The sequence below is a fragment of the Ctenopharyngodon idella genome, chromosome 18 (genome assembly GCF_019924925.1).
Source record: "Ctenopharyngodon idella isolate HZGC_01 chromosome 18, HZGC01, whole genome shotgun sequence".
NCBI classification, from domain to species: Eukaryota; Metazoa; Chordata; class Actinopteri; order Cypriniformes; family Xenocyprididae; genus Ctenopharyngodon; species Ctenopharyngodon idella.
This window is the reverse complement of record NC_067237.1, coordinates 4,196,938-4,215,459: the sequence shown is the minus strand read 5'-3', so window position 1 is coordinate 4,215,459 and position 18,522 is coordinate 4,196,938. Positions and strand designations below refer to the sequence as shown.

Here is an 18,522-nt window from a genome sequence, read left to right as displayed (position 1 = left end):
AATGGAGGGACAGAAATCTGTCAGATTTCATCAAATAGATCTTTTGTGTTTTGAAGCTGAACGAAAGTCTTACGGATGTGGAACGACATGAGGGTGAGTAAATGATGACAGAATTTTCATTTTTGGGTAAACTAACCCTTTAAGGATAATGGAGCCTCAATGAATAATAACCTCATATCATTTGCATATTTCTGTGTGCAAAAATAGCTCTTGCACAAAAGGGCATGTGTTGCCTTCCCACAAGTAGTAATTTGCATAAAACATACCAGTACATGTCCATATAAGGACTCTTTGTACAACATTTTATACATTATATATATATATATAAAAATATATAGTAGGTATAAAATTATAGACTTTTGTGTGAAATTATTCCACCATTAGATTATTCCCTCCAAATGAAAACACTGAATAGATGTCCTGAGAATTTGTTTAATGTAGTTTATTATAAAAGGCATTTTTATAAAGAAAGACTGCTGTCACTTGAAACATAATATATACAAAGTCATTATAGTGCATATCATTTTTACACTAGCCATTTTTCAATCATCTATTTATTTTCAAGTGACCCAGCACATCCTACCATTTTGAAATACAAAATACCCAGTGCAATCAACTGTCCATACGTAAAAAAAAAAAAAAAAAAAAAATCTTATTTGCAAAATGAGATGATCCAAAATTATCCAGACACAGTCTTTTGTAAATCGCAGTGTTCCCATGTCAAATACAATATGGCAAAACTCCAATATAAGTGCATATTTATATGCATTCAGTAAAATCTGCTTCTTACAGGGATGCTTTAATAATGTAGTACAGCTGCATTTCTCCGTTACTTCATGTCATCAGATCACTGCTGTAGTTGACTGACTGACAGTTCTTCACTGTTGAGAGAGTCTCAGGGTCTGTGTGTCTATATACAGTGTGTGTCTGTACAGTGTCTCAAATAGCAGACTGGAATTTGTTCATGTTTCTCTGATGCATACTGTGATGCCTGACCAGCTCATCTGAGCGGGCGAACTTCTTCTGACAGCTGGGCCAGCGGCACGTAAACGGCTTCTCGCCTGAGAACGACAAGAGAGAAAATACCAGAACACACTTTACTAATGTGCTAGAATGGAATCAGTTCATATGATCAATTCAATAGATCAAATGTTTTTTGAGAAGTCTAAAAAAAAAAAGGCGTACGCACTTGTTTTACCTGTATGAGTCCGAGTGTGGGTCTTAAGGTGGTCTGAGCGTGAAAACTTTCTTTGACATGTCTCACACTGAAAGGGTTTGACGCCTACAGGACCAAAGAGAGCAGGAGACAGAGAGACAGACAGCTGCGGTGGGCTTCAGATACTTCATGAAAGTGATGGATTAATGGGTGGGTGGGGCTATCTAATTCTACAGCATTTGATTGGACAAAAGTTTGGATACGCCCCTGAGTGCAAGATGAGTCAGCAATATTTTTGGCCTGTTTTACCAGAAGAGAAGGACTGAATTTTATGTTCTAACAGTTTAAGCTTTTAATGCTAAATGCTTAAAATATATATATAATGAATGTTTTAGGGCTATATATTACATTCTTAAAAATAAAGGTTCAAAGGGTCAGTGATGCCACAGAAAAAAAGCTTTACATCTCCAAAGAGCCTTTCAGTGAGCAAGTTCCTAAAAGAACCATTTTTTCTTAGGGTGAAAAACATTTTGTGGAATGGAAAAATTCCATTGGTGTTAAAGGTTCTTCATGGAACCAAAGATGCCAGTAAAAATAACTATAAAGGCTAACTATAAAGATAACGATAAAGATATAGTTCTAAATTTATCTTTATAGTTATAGTTCTTGGTGTGAACGGGCCTTAAAGAACCTATATATTTTTTAAGAGTGGAGCATATAAATGACCTTAAATCTAATGAATAAAAGCCACACGACTCCAGTACCTATTTCTTTCGTGAGTTGAGATGTCACGTGACTAACCTGTATGTCTGCGTTGGTGTCTCTTGAGCTGGTCAGATCTGGAAAACCTGCGGCCGCAGCCTGTGTAATCACACTGGTAGGGCTTTTCACCTAAACATGACAGAGAACAGCATCATTCCATAACTCTTCTTACAGTATGTGTTTAGAGGACTTCTGTGTGGAAAAATCTGTGGTCACTGCCATTAACCTGAAGCTTCCACAAGGGGGCGCCGTTTCAACTCAGCACTGTTATTTCCTAAGGCTCATAAATCGTAAATTTATCTGTAACACTGTACTATGAGCTATGTGCTATGAGGTCACAAATTAGGCCACTCCAGATGTTTTTGAGTAATTCTGGTGATTCTTGCTCAACTGAGATGTGTTTCTATTTACCATGGCAACCTTTTTTCCACTAAAATATACATACTTGGTATTAACAGGAGCATAAAAATAAATTATTCAAAATAGACAGGCAGCCTCTTACACAGTTTGAGGGAGATTCCTTATTTATGCGTGATTCTTTTACTGTAGAATTATGATGGAAACTACAGTAATCATGGTGATTTTCTGTGATAAAAATAAAGGATAATAATTATATAAATTAAATAAACTGTATATAAAATATATAAACAGTTTAAATAAGAATTCCAGCAATGCACATTTGCATTTACATATTCACTTAGCAGATGCTTTTATCCAAAGCAACTACGCAGGTCTAATTAATTCTAATAATAACAAGAGAAATAGATCGGTTTTTGTGTAACATTTTTCAGAAAAACTTTCCCTGGACCACAAAACCAGTCATAAGTCGCACGGGTATATTTGTAGCAAAAGCCAACAATACATTGTATGGGCCAAAATTATTGATTTTTCTTTTATGCCAAAAATCATTATAGGATATCATAAGATCATGTTCCATGGAGATATTTTGTAAATTTCCTACCGTAAATATATCAAAAATGTATTTTTGTGAGTTGATATGCATTGCTAAGAACTTCATTTGGACAACTTTAAAGGCGATTTTCTCAATATTTTTTGCACCCTCAGATTCCAGATTTTCAAATAGTTGTATCCCAGCCAAATATTGTCCTATCCTAACAAACCATACATCAATGGAAAGCTTATGACTGGTTTTGTGGTCCAGGGTCATATATATATATATATATATTAACATGTTCATTGTTAATGCATATTAGCTCAGGTGCACTAAACAAAATACTATTTTTGATTTAAATAATGCATTAGTAAATGTTGAAATTAGCATACATTTTTCTATATAGCAATGCACATTTAAATGTATTCATTTAGCAGATGCAATCCAAGGTGAAATAGATCAGTTTTTGTGTAAATGAAAACATTTTTCTAATGTTTTCCAAATAATAATGACTGTTGCAATGATTAATGTTTACTGTAAAATGCCTTTTTGGGCCGTTTTGTGTGATCAGATTAGACAGTACAGTCATGTTGCCCCCTAAGTGACCCCATGTTTAGTTTTAGAAGTGTGTGTGTGCGTGTGCGTGTGTGTGTGCGTGCGTGTGCGTTTTCCACACAAATCATGGTTGTGAATCACTGTTATCAGACTCACACTGTCACTAGAATAAAGTGAGACATTCCTGAAAGCTTTAATTCAAATGTCCAGGGGCCTGATCAAATTAATTTATGTTTTAGAGCTTTTCACATCTTCTAATTTAAGTTTCTGCAATAAACATCTGCCTTTTATTGGACGTCTAAAAAAAAAAAAAAGATTTGCATGTGAATTATGACTTTGTTATGCATGTTGCATAAAACTGTAAATCTTACCTGCTGCACTTTTTAAGAGGAAAAAAAGCAAAGACCGGTTTGGATAGTTTGTGACCCCGAACTGAAACTAGAAAATCGTGCATTTTGTATCATCCACATTCGTCTCACCTGTGTGTTTCCTGCCGTGCATCTGCAGGTGGGACAGTTTGAAGTATCTCTTACTGCAGCCTGGGTAAGAGCACATGAACGGACGCTTCTCGCTGGTCTCTGATGATTTAATGGAGGGAGTGATGCCTGGTACTCTCCGCACATCCTGCAGAAAAACAACGAGAGAATAATTGGCAATCAACAAACTCTTTTTGCCAATTCTGCTGCACTTTTGAGCCCTTGTTTGTTTTAACTTCTGTGTTACCAAACCCTGCATGAGTTCTGCATCTGAACAAACCCTTTTATCTTGTGGCCTGTTAAATATCAGTTTATCTTTTAAAAGCCTTAATGGGAAAGCTTTAAAGTAAAGTTCTAAACATACACAAACACACAGACACACTGTTCTCTGGACAGTATCAATTTTCTAAAGCACTGATGGATGGTCATTCATGCTAAGCACACACTACAGACTAAAGTAGAGTCTCTTACTGAGACTGTTTTATACACCTCACGCGCTCCGTACGCATATATCTTGTTCAGTCATGAAACTCTAGATGGCACAGGCTGATAGGTCTTTACATGCAATTTACAAATATTTCCACATGGCACAAGCTGATTTTTGCCTCTGCTGATCCTGCATGTAGCCAATGAGATTTCTTACTCAACTTTAAATAGTCTGTTTCAGTGTTCTCTGTAGGTTGTTCCTCTGAAACCCTCCACCTCCCCCAGCTCCAAATCTGCTACAGGATTTATGTGTCTATTCATACAGCAGCATCATATCTTACATGCTCACAGCATCGCGTCTATGAATGTGAAGGCAGTAGCAAGACCGTACTTGCTCCGCAACAGCAGTGAGGCAAAATCATTAACATTGCCATATTCATTAACATGCCAAAACTACTAATAGAGTTGTCAGGATTGAACTAACAATCTTTTTTTCCTTCTCAGTATTCAACAGGACTGACTAATCAAACACACGCTTTTACTCTAAACTTCATGCTTGAGGTGAGGACTGTGTGCTCGCCGTCCTGGCCTTGGACTCAACGCCTGGCAGAGCTGCAGAGGGGGAAGTGTGTACGTGACCTTGAGCTAAACTCGAGTATGAAGTATGAGTGTGTGTGAGGATATTTATCCATTTGAGGCATTAGACTTCATAAGAACTTTCATTAATACTAATCAACAGTAATAACCCAACATTATTACCCAACACAGTGTGTATGCACACCTCTGTTCAAAAGTTTGAGGTCAGAAAGATTTATTTTAAATACTTTTATTCAGCAAGGATGCATCAAATTGATCAAAAGTGACAGTAAAGACATTTATAATTTTACAAAATATTTTTTAAATTAAATGCTGTTCTTTTGAATGTTCTATTCATCAGAGAATCCTGAAAAAGGTGTAACGTTTTCCACGAAAATATGAAGCAGCACAACTGTTTTCGACATTGATGATAATAATAAGAAATGAGCAGCAAATCAGCATGCTGAAAATTCAGCTTTGATCACAGGAATAAATTACATTTTAAAATATATTAAAATAGAAAAAGTTATTTTAAGTTGTAATAATATTTTACAAAATTACTGTTTTCACTGTATATTTGATCAAATAAAAGCAGCCTTGATGAGCAGAAGAGACACAGAAAATTGTACCGACCCCAAAACTTTGTGCACTGAATTATTATTTATTGCTCATAATAAACACACACATACATACATATACATATATATATATATATATATATATATATATATATATATATGTTTATTATGAGCAATAAATAATAATTCAGTGCACTTTATGATTATATTACTGTGTGAATGCAATCTGTGTGTGCACATTGGGTATGTGTATGAGTTTGTCTCTCATACCCAGAGTGTGTGTGTTTTGCAGTTACCCACCTGTAATCCTCTGAACACACCATGTGTGTGTATGTGATACTGGGTGCTGCAGCTGTACACCACAGGAGCGGCTCCTGAGGACAGATCCGCCTCATAACTGCCACTGTGACTGGACACAAATACAAAGACAGAGACCAGTTAGACACAGCAGATAAAACAAGACCACTCACACAGGGGAAGCTTGTTTCCACCACAGAATAAAAAAATAAAAAAAAGTAACTAAGACTTTTTATCTCACAGATCAGATTTTATGACTTGCAATTGTGAGTTTATATATCTCACAACTCTGAGAAGAAAAAAAAGTTAAATTCTAACCTTTTTCTCAGAATTGCAAGATAAAATAAAGTGTGAATTAAATAAAGTGAGTAAAAATTGGGAATTACGAGAAATAAAGAGACAATTGCAAGAAAAAAAAGATCAGTTTATATCTCGCACTTCAGACTTTTTTTTTCTCCAAATTTTGAGACAAAAACTCGCAATTGCAAGAAGAAAAGTGAGAATTACTTCTTTATTTTTTATTCCGTGGCGGAAACAAGCTTCCATAGCATAGCTAAGATTCTCGGTAAAGAAGATCCAGAAAGGACAGATTTGAGCATGTTATTGATAGCTCTGCTATATATGAATCTGCTTTTCCTCCTTATTAACAAAAGGATGTTGTTATAGCCAGAAATTGCTGTAAAGCTGCCGTAACTATCATAAATGATAGCAAAGGAGGACTGTTAGTTTGGAGGGGGATCTGTAGTGTGGGCAGTAACGGATGAAGAGCTGAAGACCTATAAAGCTTTTTCTTTGTCCGACTCACTTCACATCTCAGGCTACACAATCAGCCATTGCTGGTCCAGTCCTCCCACAGCCCATCCATTCATCCGTTCAGCAGATAAACACCCTGTTGTCATGGCAATGGGTGTGAGGAAGGTGGATACCAAATCTTTTATCTGGACAGCTGGCATAAATATTCTGTCCAGCATCCCAGTCACCTATTCCAGTGGCAGAGTTCATCTGCCTTCCTAGACAAGCACACATACACTCAATCACTCAAAAAAAAAAAAAAAATCCCATAATGCTAAGGGACTTCCCCTCTGCCCTTCAGCCAGTCTGCTTCTCTTCATTTTAACATCTATCTGTCCCTCTCTCACACACACAAACACACTACCCCTCAATGCCCCCTCAGCAGACCCAAGGTCAGACACTCTATCTGGGTTGGACTGGTTGACTGAGCAGGATTCATTCCTGTCTCCTCTACTGTCACCACAGCATAATTCATGCTCCTACTTCAGGCTGTACTTTTGTTTCACAGTGCAGTGCCACATTAGAAGAGTCCTTTCTTACAAACACACAATAATTAGAACAGAGCACAAGATGGCAGAGATCATAAGAAGAGAAAAAATGTGCTCTCTTTGTCTCATTCTCAAGGGGTTGAAAAGGAAGAAAAGAAAAGAAAAGAAAAGAAAAGAAAAGAAAAGAAAAGAAAAGAAAAGAAAAGAAAAGAAAAGAAAAGAAAAGAAAATTCCATAAAGGAAAGGAAGGGTCATGAAGGAAAGCAAAGCAAAGAGTTGTAAAATAAAGAGGTCGGGTCGGAATGGAAAGGAAAGGAAATGAAAGCAAAGGGTCGTAAAATAAAGAGTTGTGTCAGGTCAGGTCGGGTTGGAAAGGAAAGGAAAGGAAAGTCCATAAAGAAAAGGAAGAGGAAAGCATGAAGGAAAGGAAAGTCCATAAAGAAAAGGAAGAGGAAAGCATGAAGGGAAGGGAAAGGAAAGGAAAGGAAAGGAAAGGAAAGGAAAGGAAAGGAAAGGAAAGGAAAGGAAAGGAAAGGAAAGGAAAGGAAAGGAAAGGAAAGGAAAGGAAAGGAAAGGAAAGGAAAGGAAAGGAAAGGAAAATTCCATAAAGGAAAGGAAGAGTCATGAAGGAAAGCAAAGAGTTGTAAAATAAAGAGTCGGGAAGGAAAGGAAAGGAAAAGTTCATAAAGGAAAAGAAAGCAAAGGGTTGTAAAATAAAGAATCGGAAAGGAAAGGAAAGGAAAGCAAAGAGTTGTAAAATAAAGAGTCATGTCGGGTCGAGTCGAGTCGGGTTGGAAAGGAAAGGAAAGGAAAGGAAAGGAAAGGAAAAGTTCATAAAGGAAAGGAAAGCAAAGGGTTGTAAAATAAAGAATTGGAAAGAATTGGAAAGAATCGGAAAGGCAAGGAAAGGCAAGGAAAGGAAAGGAAAGGAAAGGAAAGGAAAGGAAAGGAAAGGAAAGGAAAGGAAAGGAAAGGAAAGGAAAGGAAAGGAAAGGAAAGGAAAGGAAAGGAAAGGAAAGGAAAGGAAAGGAAAGGAAAGGAAATTCTCAAAAGCACAGGTGTTGATATGAGACAGAGTCTGTACCTCTTTACACTGGGTGTCAGTGAGCTGACGGGATTCCAGGGAAGACATTCCAACTGGGACGTCATTTGGTACAGATTATCACTGCCAGGGCAGAAGAGATAAATTACAAGTCATGTGACCCAACTTTCATTACTCAGCTTCTCAAAAAGCACAAAGGTTTTTAAAAGAGAAGAGACAAGCCAAAAATAGGATGAAAAAGCAACAAAAAAAAAAAAAAAAACGAAACAGAACACAGAGAAAAAGCATTAAAAAAATTCATACAGTGCTTTTTTGGTTTATAGACTGATTAGAAGTGCACATTGTCAGCAGTGTGGTGTCTCTTTCTAATCATCCACCGCTGATTCATAACCAAGTTTTTTAAGGAAGTAGCAAAACTGGAGGCTTGTTTGCTACTGTGGAAACTGCTAACATACACACATCATTATGTTTCACCACATGTTGTTTGGAGCCGTATCTCAGCCAGCTCTCACGTGGTCCTGTCTGGCGAGTCGAGTGCCTGGCACAGTGATGTTATAGTGTGATGTCACACTGATTTCTGGGTATCGTGGGAAGGATTTGGGGAAATGATCTTGACTCATACGCTGTTTGTCCCTTTGCTGTTTGCTAGTTGTCTGGTGTATCAAACTACACTATTATTTATTTATTTAATAATAATAATAATAAAATCATAATGTTGTTGTTATTATTTAATTCATTAATTATTTATTTTTGGAAGGTGATTTTCTATTTTTTATTTAATAACAATAATAAAAATTAATAATATAATAATAATATAATATAATAATAATATAATATAATATAATATAATATAATATAATATAATATAATATAATATAATATAATATAATAATTGGAAAATAAAGAAGTGATGGTGATTTTTCATTATTGGTCTATGACTGGTTGCCACATTGCTTCCCAATAAATTACTTTTCATTACAGCTCACATCGGTGTTTCAAAATGAGAGACAATTTCTAAGCCAAACACTTATGAAAAATAAGGTGGAATTTCCCTTTTCACTCCCCTCAAATTTCACTTTATACCCAAGAAATGATGTTTCATGGAACAGAGTGCAACACTACCAGGGTGGTGCAAGTGAGTGAGATTGTTTGTTCGAGTGTATTTTCTTGTGATGGTTTCCAAAGGCACGCTTTGTTCGGGTCTTATCAAAACTGGATGCGTTATGTTGGGTTCTGTCTTCTCCTTTTTCTCTAAACTACATGAGAGCAGTATCTGAAGAATGCACACTGATTTCAGTGCCACTGATGAGAAGCTGCATTTCTCTTTTATCCTCTTCTTTCACACCCTTCTATTAAGGAATATTTTCCCCCAAAATGAATATCTTCAATAATTACTCGACCTCTAGTCATTCCAAATCTGTGTGCTGTTATATTTCAATTGGACATGAAAGATATTCTGCAGAATCTTCATACAAATCAGTATTTTTTTTTTTTTCCAAAAAGGATTGGATGCATGAAATTGAGCAAAGTTCACAGTAAAGACTTCTGAACGTTCTATTCATCAGTGAATCATAGTTTCCACAAAAATATGAAGTAGCATAACTGTTTTCAACATTGATAATAATCATAAATGTTACTTGAGCAGCAAATCAGCATATTAGAATGATTTCTGAAGGATCATGTGACACTGAAGACTGGAGTAATGATGCTGAAAATTCAGCTTTGATCACAGGAATAGATTACATTTGAAAATATATTCAAATAGAAAACCACTTTAAAGTTCAATATTATTTTACCATAGTTTTTAGTTTTTTGATTGAATAAATGCAGCCTTGGTGAGCATAATTGGTGAGACTTGAAAACTAAAGTTTTGTAAAGTAGTAATTAAAAATAACAGTGTTAGAATGACATGAGGGCAAGTAAATAATGACGGACTCTGATTGCTATTCCAATCAATGCTCTTTTCTCCTCATAATAATGTTTTTAAATCTTTTGAATACATGGCTCTTTCTGTCCTTCCCCCTCTCTCCTCCTCTTATGTCTCTGGGGAAGGCCAGGCAGAGAAGGAAGAAGAATTTGGAGGAAACGGGTAGTAGATCACTGTGAGTGTATTTTGGCCTGCTGAGAGCTGCTGTGCAGTTCTTAACCTTTGTGCAGACAGCAAGACTCACTGCAGACTTACTCAGGATTTATCTGAGCCATCCAGACTGGGCCTCACTGACACTCGACTCAGTCACTCAGAGAGCAGAGGGGGTAGTGCCATAAAGACACAATCAGCAATATACTAAAAATAAAGGTTCTTTATTGGCATAGATGGTTCCATGAAGAACCTTTAACTTCCACAGAGCCTTTCCATTGCACAAAAGGTTCTTTATAGTGGAAAATGGTTCTTTAGATTAATAAAATGTTAATTTACACTCAGAGTAACATGGTTCTTTTAAGAACTGTTCACTGAAAGGTTCTTTGAGGAACCAGAAATGGTTTTTCTATGGCATTGCTGAGATTTTGAAGAGTGTACACTAATTAACGTGCCTTTTTTAAAGGAATGTTCTGGGTTCAATACAACTTCAGCTCTATCAACAGCGTGTGTGACATGCTGTTGATTACCAGAGAGAAGTTGTTTTTGTAAAAAACAGTAAAAATCATCTTTACAGTGACACACGTAGAATGGAGATCTATGAGGAAAAGCATTGCATGATGGGAATAAACAGTGCAAAGACGCAGAACCTGATTTCAATAAGTGCAACATGCTCCTGGATCAAAATTTTTGTTGATCCTGGAGTAACATTCAAATTAATCAGATTTGAGGTTTACAAGTTTATGTCAAGTCTAGGTTTACAACCAGGGTTAGGTGCTTCAACATCAGTGTTATTCACCTATCATTTCCCTCTGATTTAAGAGATAAGTTATGGGTAGGGTTAGGGGTTGGGATACGGTTAGGACTAAATTTTCAGACCAGAATGTTGTTCCAGGATCAACAAAACATGTTGACCCAAAAGAAAGCATCTAACTTGGCAAATCAGGGATGTGCACATAAGACATACTGTTTTATAAGTATAGCTGCACAGTTTAACATTATGGGCCCTATCATACACCGGCACAATGCGGTGCCAAGCGCGACAAGTGTTTTTTGCTAGTTTCAGTTATTTTTTCAGTTATTTTCACGTCCAGCGCCACGTTGTTTAAATAGCAAATGCACTCGCGCCCATCTGTTCACCCATGGGTGTGCAGATTATTATTGTATACATAAAGATAAAAATACCTACATGTCATAATGGATAGCCATTGCATGTAACAGAATGACCTATTTGCAGTAATGATGAATGAAATTGGCTAATTATTTGACCAATGGCAATACACACATGTATTTAAACTGACTCGTCAGTTTGAGGGTATCTATATTCCGCCATGTAAATAGAGAATCCATTATGGTTCAAGCGCACCTGCTTTTAAAGGGAATGGGAGATGACACTCTGATTGGTTTATTGCACATTACTCCCAAAACACACCCATTACTCATTAAAAGACTAGGTACAACTCTTTTGGTCCATGCGCCTGACGTGCCAACTATTTTTTCCATCGTTAAACTAGAAAAAGTGGATTCAGACACACCCTAAGTGGACCTGCGCCATGTGCTTCAGACCATGTGCTTAGATCGTTAAAATAGGGCCCTATGTGTGTCAACATGAGACTAATGTGATAAAAAAAATAAATAAATAAATAAAAATAAATCACATACAGATGGCTGTATGCATCAATTTCGGCGGAAAAGTAACCCTTGACCTGACGCATGACGTAATGACGAACGTGGAAGCGCAGAGGATAGAGCAAAACAAAACACCGGTCACGATTTAGAAGTCTAAAATGAGAATTTTTAAAGAGAAATGTTGGAGGATTTCGATATAAGAGAAGAGGAGCCTGAGTTTGTTGCCCAGCCCTATTTGTTTGAACAGCGAGAGGTGTCAAAGTTTACGCTACTCCTACATCACGTAAGGGATTACTCCTAATATAAATATTATAAAGCTTGGAAGAGACATTATTTAATATAACTCTGATTGTATTCGTCTGAAAGAAGAAAGTCATATACACCTAGGATGGTTTGAGGGTGAGTAAATTTTCATTTTTGGGTGAACTATCCCTTTAAGTCAACCTGCGTTTACAACCATGTCTCCTTCACGTTACAAGAATAAACAGCCTCACATTTCTATGAACCCTCCAGAATGCCGCTGAGATTTTTGTTTGTTTTCACAGACTGAGGGACAAAACGAAATTGTTTTCTGTGGTAATCGACAGCACGTCTCAGAAGTTGTCATTAGACAATATCCAGGAATATCCCTTTATTTCGGCAGTTGCATAAAAGATTCATTGTATTTTTGTAACTTCTTGTAATTCGTGGCTTGCTTGCTTCCTCTATGAGGCAATTTATTGCATTTCTAATGTTATTATTTCATGCATGACAAATCCTAGGGGGTTATTAACTTAACAATTAACTCAATAACTAAAGTTTTAATAATCTTCATAATTATGAAAACGTGTAATGCTTAATAATTATGTCTGTTATTAAACTGTGTGTAATTTGCATTGTGTAAATGTGATAAGCAAAGGTACCTGTTGAAGGTGTTTCTCAAAAGCAGGGTCTGACTGTCAGGAGGACTGTGGCACCCATAGACAGGTGGTGGGACGGAGTACTGCTGCTCACCTGCATATTCACAAAATAAAAGCACATATTACAACACTCAAACAGCAAATATATCAACCATATCTGAAAGAAAGTTCTCTTCAAAGACCTCATACTTCAGTGTTCCTGTTTACAAGTGAAACAAAGCGTTTTACAGTAGAGCTAACAGAGAGAGTGGCCTCATCTTCACTGAGGTTATCCAAACAGCGCAGGGCTCCCTGAGGCCATAAAGCCGTCAGCAGAGTTTCTGAGAGCACACTGTTCATTTCTTAGGGCAACAGACAGGGAATCAGTCCCACGGCAGCATTAAAAACATTCTTCTCCACATCCACAATTCTGCTTCCTCCTGTTAGCTGCCCGAAGAAGAGAGCCGATAATTTATGCCAGCATAATTTATGCTTAATGAACTTAGAAACTGTTACATCCAGTGTTTTGAGTGTTTGAGGAAGGAGACAGAGAGGTAAAAATGAGAGCGAGAAGGGAGAAAAAAATCAGAGTATTTACTGCTCTGGCATTAAAACTCCGTCTGACACTTAACCTCCAGATGATCCTTGCGGTGACGACTCTAGTTCCTCTGTGAGCTGCAGATACAGTGATCTCCAGATATCTGTACGTCTTATTTGTCATACTATACTTAAATATACACTCACAAATTCACTTGCATCTTGTACAGCTCTTGTGAAAAAGAAATACACTTTAGCAAACTTTTAAAAAGAGTACTGATTATGGAAATAATATACTTTAAAAGAATATACTTAAATGGAAATTATTGTAATGTTTTTGGACACAATTGCATTTTATTTACTATTAAATAAAGATGCGTTATTGTTAAAATATGTTAAATGTAATTAGTTTTTGACCCACTTAAGTAGGACTACATGTAATTTCACAATTACTTTTCTTTAAGTGCACTTAAGTGGCCTTTTATTTGATTAATATTGTTTCAATAATTATCTGCAAGCACAAAAAAACTACACTACCAGTGCACATTCAATACAATTAAGCATACTTTCTTTTCTTAAGGGTGAGCAAAGCATTTAAAGGTAAAGTGTGTGATATCTATCACAAACAGATAGCTCCGTCTCCACACTCACCCTATTGGTTGAGTCATTGTTGCCGTGTTGGGCTGGTCGGGATGCTCAAACAAAGAGTATTTACACTTTCCATGGAAATCAACCTACAAATGGCTTACTTTTGCCTCATAATTTTCACACTTACTCATCATTTATTCAAAGGCATTTACTGCTTTATAGGTCACAATGAGAACATATTTTCCTTACCCATAGTGCATTGTGGGGACATGGGGTCCTCGTGTTTGAAGGTATTGTTGGGGAATGGTGGCGTGTGGTGTGTAGGTGTGTGACCGTAACTGGGAGCTCCATCTAATGCTACTGTACCATAACCTGTGAGAGAAGAGAAAGAGACAAAAATAAGTGTTTGTTCTCAATTAAATCAATCTTTTTTCACTGGATGACTGGATATATCTCAGCTGAATCCAATCTCCTCATTGGACAAAGGGAGCAGGTGTAACATCACACAAACATCATTTTATTCTGACAGGTCAAACAGAATAAAGTCACAATAAAGAAAAAATGGAAACACTTTATAATAAGGTTTCTCAGAATGAACTCAGAATAAACAATTCTTCAGCATTTCTTAATCTTAGTTAATGTTAATGTCAACATTTATAAACACATTGTTAAGAAATTTTGTATCTGTTAACAGTTAATGAACTAACATAAAGATTAATAAATGCTGTGAAAATATATTTTTCATTGTTAGTTCATGTTAGTTAATGCATTAAGTAATGTTAACAAATTAGACCTTATAGTAAAATGTTACCAAAAAAGATTGAAATGTTGAAATATATATTTGTACACATATTTGTTATCCCCTATAATACCAGTAATATTTATATAAATAAACATCCATTGGCTATTGCTTACAATTGTGATAAAATGGCTAAAAAACTGTTCTAACTAATGCGAACACAGAAAAGGTCTTACTAATACTGCTGACAAAATGCATTAAGTTATAGTATACACATCCCTCACCATCAGACTAATAATTCATGGGAAAGCCGCTCAGGGCCAATAAACTTTTGCAATGAATGAATCACTATGTCACTGTGACTTTTCCTAAAGTTAATCTAATAATACATGAAAGAATAAGTACAGGGATGTGAGACTTTACAATCAAGTACTGTGATTTAAACTGGCCAACACCAGACATCTGTATTCTGAGCACTCAGATTTAAAGGAGAGAATCTCTTCAAGAGTTTCACATGGTGTTTTAAGTCAGTCATCAACACAAAGAAAAAAATTAAAGATAGACTGACTCTCCTGCGAGACTTGCATTGTATATCGTATGTGCAATGCTTGATCCATGAAACGAACACCAATAAATAAAGACCAATCTTAATATCTCTTGAGCTACAACACTGCAGAAAAATCCCATTTCATGCCTCCTCTTAAATTCCATTTTATTTGACATTTTTGTTTTTTGAAAAAAGTGCATTATCACCAAAAAATACGGTTTCAATAACTATTTGTTTAGTTCACTGTAAACTACGTCTTTAAACCTTTGAGAAACATTTCAATCTATTTTCCTTTAAAGCGTCGGATGTCAGCGCATCAATCTTCTGGTTTCCCAATAGTTTTAAGGAGACCGTAAGAGCCCTTCAACCAAAGAATCTGCCTCGAGCGACATAAAATGGACAATCCAGTATGTTTATCAAAGCATTTAAATGCCTTTATAGTGTGCAGATTACATTACAGCAGATAAAACTGAGCACAATGGAAAAATATGGAGGATGGCTGAATAGTATTGTTACTTTCACTTCAATAAGTGTCTTAGATTTTCCTTCATTTTCAGGTATAAATCACGTTCAAAGATATTTCAGATATTTCACTTCTAAATGTCCACGTGAATCTTATAGATGACTTCAGATTATTCAATAGAGTAAAGAAAACTATTTATTTAGTCATTAAATGGAAAATGCCTATATATTTAACTGCATTCTAAGAAAAGTCTGTAAAATGGGGCCATATGTGTTAATATGAAGGAATTTTCCATATTGATTTTTCACAGGCGTTTTACCTGTTTTGAATTATTGCATTGTTTTGTGATTTTAGGGTTACCAAAATGTCCGTAAACTTAATGGATAATGTCCTGGTCAAAAATTACCAGTACTTTTTTTTTTTCTACAATATACTGGTTATCATATACAATATGATGTGATTAAAATAATTATTATTTGAACAATTAAATTTATTAATAATTTCAAAATGAGGTAAATCACAAACATGTATAACATTAAGATTTAATTGAATTCAAATGCATGATTAATGCACTTTTCAGAAATAATATTTTGAGGGTGATAAGAGATCCTCCATGAGTAATTTGATATCAACAAACTCCTACACTTTACAAACACACACCCACACTGTAAAAAAAAATCTTTGATTTTAGTAAACTAAATTTACTGTAATTATCCAATTGATTTGTCAAATGTATTTAAATTGACAAAATAAAAAGTTATCCAACTTTTAAGAGTAAGTAAAACTTCAGAAAAAAAGAAACAAAATATAAGTTGAGATTTTTTTACGTTGTACACATGCACACAAGTTCCTCTCTGAACTTTCATGCTCTTTGCGTTTTTGACACCAACAACAGAGACAAACAGATTATGTGGCTCAAGACAGACAGCATGTGAGTCAGGAACGGGACGGGTGTCTCACCCTGGTTGCGCTGGGCAGGAGGGCTCTCCATGCAGCCTGGCAGATAAGGCCCGCTGGAGAACATCCTGTTCTGGCTGGAGGGAGAATCAGCAAACGGCATCCCTGTGAGCTGCCCTGAGAAGTGTACAGTGAAGGCCCCCAAACCGCAGTGAGGATCCTCGTGAGGGTCTGCGGGCCCCCAGCTCGGCTCCTGTTTGACGAAGGAGTGGGAGGGAAGCGATCCGTACGGGGAGGCAGGGTGAAAGTCCAGCATCGGTCCCCACTGCGGGGCTCCGCCGACGGGCAGGGAACAGTTTGCGTTCCCCCCGGGCAGCGTCGGGACCGCTGGAAGCAGGGCGCTCAGGTCTCTGATGTCCGATCCCATCAGGTCACGCGGCTCAGTCAGCATTTAGGAGGATTTTCTTCACTGCAACAATATCTGCAGACTAGATTTCAAGAAGAACACAGATGTCTCCTGCACTGACAACTACAGGAAAAAGACTTTAAAATCTCAAAGGGCCCTTAAAGAGGTCCTACAAGCTTTGTCTGCTGGGAAGCACTGCTGATGTGGTAGTAGAAATGCATGGGAGAGTTTGAGCAGGAGTAACTTCACTCTTATCCATTTGTCTGGGACTGTCAGCTCTAAAAACCACCCCACCATCTCCAAAAGGAGGAGCCAAGAGCTTGACTTCTTCTGTACCTTACTCATCTTTTACTTGAAAAGCACTTTCAGTCCTTGTCTGACTAATGCCTGTGAACGTGTGTGCATGAATATGTGTGTGGGTGGCTGTTTGGGTGGGCGTTTATTTGTTGCTTATTGCCTAGTTAGCATAAAATGATGTTTGTCATAGAACAGAATGTTTTTTTTTTTTTTTTGTGTTATTTTGTTTAATTACAATACTAAATATACACACTTCATTTCTCTAAAATAAGGGTTCTTCGTTTGCATAGATGGTTCCATTAAAAAACTTTAACATCCATTAAATCTTTCCATTGCACAAAAAGTTCTTTATAGTGGAAAATGGTTCTTCAGATGTTCTTCACACTAAGAAAATAATAGGTCTTTTAGGGACTGTTGACTGAAAATTTGTTCTTCTACTCCATTGCTATGAAAACCCCCTTCTGAAAACCTTTATTTTTAAGAGTGTATAATAAGTCCACTCATTTCGCCATTTACTTTTCCCTTCAATCTCAGATGTTTAGAGTGTAGTGAAATGAATGCAGATAAGGGTCTCCGACTGAAGTGTTGTTCTCTGTGGGGAAGTATAAATGAGTGCTATCTAAGGGATTCGTGTTGTCAAAGTAAAGATTCAATTAAGCTGATGGATGTGCATTGGGATTGAGCAACACTGTTGTGAAATACCAGCACCGTCTGTAGCCTGTTTGAAAAAATAAGAGATGTGAATGAAACGCAAAAGGGGATTTTTTTAATTTTGGTAGTGAAACTGAATGCTGCTATGGATACGACGGCATAATAAAGATTTAATTTGTTTATGTATTTATATATAGTCACCGCCATTCAAATTTTAATTTTCTTTTAATGTTTTTGAAAAAAGTCTGTTCTGCTCACCAAGGCTGCATTTATTTGATCAAAAATACAGTAAAAACAGTATATTTTCATATATTTTAAAATTTAATTTATTCCTGTGATCAAAGCTGAATTTTCAGCATCATTACTCCAGTTTTCAGTGCCACATGATCCTTCAGAAATAATTCTGATTTGCTGCTCAAGAAACATTTCTTATTGTTATCAATGGTGAAAACAGTTGTGCAGCTTCATATTTTTGCGGAAACTGTGATAAAAATGCATATTTGCTCAATAAAAGTATATATATATATATATATATATATATATGACCCCAGACTTTTGAACTGTAGTGTATGTAGGCTGTTTTAGTCTGTATGTGTTCTGGTTTTTTGCTGTTCAACACAAACATTTCTTGGTATAGATATGGGGGTGCAACGGTACACAAACATGACAGCTCGATACGTACCTCGGTATTGAAGTCATGGTTCGGTAAGGGTTCGGTACAGCAGGGGGAGAAAACTAAACATAAAATTGCTTCTTTTTTCTTCTTTTTTAAT

The 18,522-nt window shown here is 36.4% G+C and overlaps 1 protein-coding gene across 2 annotated transcripts; it reads right to left on the bottom strand.

Annotated features, from left to right (window-relative positions):
- Positions 1–418: 418 nt before the first annotated feature.
- Positions 419–18,131, bottom strand: wt1b (WT1 transcription factor b). Of its 2 annotated transcripts, none has more exons than XM_051871115.1 (9): positions 16,459–18,131; positions 13,999–14,121; positions 12,649–12,739; positions 8,083–8,163; positions 5,722–5,830; positions 3,845–3,989; positions 1,958–2,047; positions 1,199–1,282; positions 419–1,061 (listed from the first exon to the last, which is right to left on the bottom strand). In XM_051871115.1, the coding sequence occupies exons 1-9, from the start codon at positions 16,844–16,846 to the stop codon at positions 940–942; spliced, it is 1,233 nt and encodes a 410-aa protein (XP_051727075.1). In that variant the 5' UTR covers positions 16,847–18,131; the 3' UTR covers positions 419–939. The 2 variants fall into 2 exon arrangements, with proteins under 2 accessions (XP_051727075.1, XP_051727074.1); XM_051871114.1 differs by having other exon boundaries at positions 1,190–1,282; positions 16,459–18,116.
- Between the last annotated feature and the right edge of the window lie 391 nt (positions 18,132–18,522).